Source organism: Amblyomma maculatum, chromosome 9, assembly GCF_055883805.1.
Source record: "Amblyomma maculatum isolate TAMU_Amacu chromosome 9, ASM5588380v1, whole genome shotgun sequence".
Classification (NCBI taxonomy): Eukaryota; Metazoa; Arthropoda; class Arachnida; order Ixodida; family Ixodidae; genus Amblyomma; species Amblyomma maculatum.
The window spans coordinates 88,145,394-88,147,759 of NC_139352.1; the positions used below are offsets into that span (position 1 = coordinate 88,145,394).

Here is a 2,366-nt window from a genome sequence, read left to right on the forward strand (position 1 = left end):
GCAAAACCAGCTCTTCCCCACCACCATGCTTGGCTTCCGCGCGGGCCTGTCAACTCAAGACGTCATGTTACAACTTAAGGAGGATGTGCTCAATCCCGTTTTCCCTCACATCACCAGAGCTATCCTTGCATTGGACCTGACGAAGGCCTTTGATAATGTTGCCCACTCCTCCATTTTACAATCACTGAGCGACCTAAACGTGGGCTCTCGCACGCATAACTTTATTGCTGCCTTTCTCAGCAACCGATCCGTCTGCCTACAATTAGGCACAGTAAAAACTTGCCCTTTCACGCTAGGCAGTAAGGGAACGCCACAGGGAGCAGTTTTGTCCCCATTTCTATTTAACATTACTCTTATCTCGTTAGCGAGGGATCTTGACAAAATTCCTTCCATCTACCACTCCTTGTATGCGGATGACATCACCATCTGGGTCAATACCGGCAACCATGGCGAAATAGAATCCAAACTTCAGCTGGCCGCTGACACTGTTGCTACGCATGCAAGCAGCATTGGTCTAAGCTGCTCGGCAGCTAAATCTGAGCTCATAGTCATGGACCTAAAAGAACGGAACCCCTCTAATATTCAAGCCACATTAAACGACAACCCCAACCGCAGGGTCAGTAGAATCAAAATTTTAGGTCTCAGTATTTCTGACAACGGCTCCAACGCCGAGACCATAAAATTAATTCGTGCTGCCATTTTGAATACAGCCTCACTAATTAAGCGTATCGCCAATCGCCATCGCGGCATGAGGGAAGCAGACACACGTCGCCTCATTCAAGCATTTTGCCTATGCAGGATCACCTACTCCATCCCTTACCTCTACCTCACACCCACGGAGACCGAGCAACTCAACAGACTGATCCGCACAGCTTACAAAAGCGCTCTCCTCCTCCCTAAATCAACGCCTACTGAAAAACTACTTCAACTAGGGGTTCACAACACCTTGGGAGAGCTGGTAGAAGCTCACCTCATTAGTCAGTACCACAGGCTCTCACATACCGAAACCGGCCAAATTCTTCTGCGCCGAATTGGAATAAACCTACCCAGTCATACCTCGGCCACACGCAATCCTCCCACCGCTGTTAGCAACAATCTTTACATTCCGCCTCTTCATAAAAATACCCACCCGGAGCATAATCGTGAGAGACTAAAAGCTAGAGCCAAGACTTTGCACAAGCACTACCCTCCTGGCGCTCCGGCAGTTCACGTAGACGCGGCCGAATATTCAAACCGACCAGCTTTCGCATTAGCCGTCGTGGATGGATTCCACAACACGATAGTCAGTGCGTCCATTCCAAATTTGCAGGATTCCCTGCACGCTGAAGAAGCAGCAATTGCCCTAGCAATCACACACTCCTCTGCGGAGTATATCTTCTCAGACTCCAAAACAGCAATTAGTAATTATGCCCATCACAAAATCCACTCCCCGGCCGCAAACATTCTAGCATCATCCCCTCCACCGAATCACCTCATCACCCTCCTCTGGGTCCCTGCGCACAGCGAACACCCAGGTAACACGGCCGCTCACTCCCAAGCCCGAGCACTCGTCAAATGGGCTGAGAGCGACCTGGTGCCTTCGTCTCGCAGTGCCAGAGATCGGCTTCTTAATTACCACGACCTCACCGTATTTTATAGAAATTCCCGCCTGCTGTACCCTCCTCCGCATAAATCTCTTCCCAAAAGCGACCAGGCTTTCTGGCGCAGACTTCAGACGGCCACAGTCATGACCCCTTTCCTTCTCTCTGTTATAAACCGTGGCGAAACCTCTCCTCACTGCCACTTGTGTCCTAGCACCAGAGCCGACTTTACTCACGTCTTCCTGAACTGCCCGAACAAACCCAAGCCCCCGTGGCAAGGGCCAAGACACCAGGAGCGATGGGAGGCTGCTCTGCGCAGCTCGCTGCCGGAGGTACAGCTTCTGACAGTGAGCTGGGCCCGAGGGGTCGCCGAAGCACAAAAGTGCCCGGCCATCTAGAGCGGCCTGAGGGCCCATCGTCGCCCTGCTCCCTCGCTTCCCTTTACCCCCCCCTCACCTGGTTTTTTTTTGAATCATTAAAGTTGTAACCTACCTACCTACCTTGCTTTTCACCTCCATCGAAAAGCTGCCGCCGAGGCGGGCATTCTATCCCGCGTCCTTGGGAACAGTAGTCGAGCGCAGTAAGTACTGCGCCACCCCGGCGGGGTTACATATTTATTCTGCGAACCGTACAACTGTCGTTGTAGTGGTTATTTATTGATCCGTACAACTGCCATTCTTCGTTTCCTAACTTAATCTACTACCGTCGCGTTCCAATCGGATTCCTTGCGATCTCTCCGACCCCGATTCCTTGCGATCTCTCCGACGCCGGAACATGACGTTGCCA

At 51.7% G+C, this 2,366-nt stretch overlaps 1 protein-coding gene across 1 annotated transcript; it reads left to right on the forward strand.

Annotated features, from left to right (window-relative positions):
- Positions 1 to 550: 550 nt before the first annotated feature.
- On the forward strand, positions 551 to 1,978 carry LOC146179709 (uncharacterized). Its single transcript, XM_084580250.1, has one exon. It carries the CDS (start codon positions 551 to 553, stop codon positions 1,976 to 1,978), a length of 1,428 nt encoding a protein of 475 aa, XP_084436376.1.
- Positions 1,979 to 2,366: the final 388 nt, after the last annotated feature.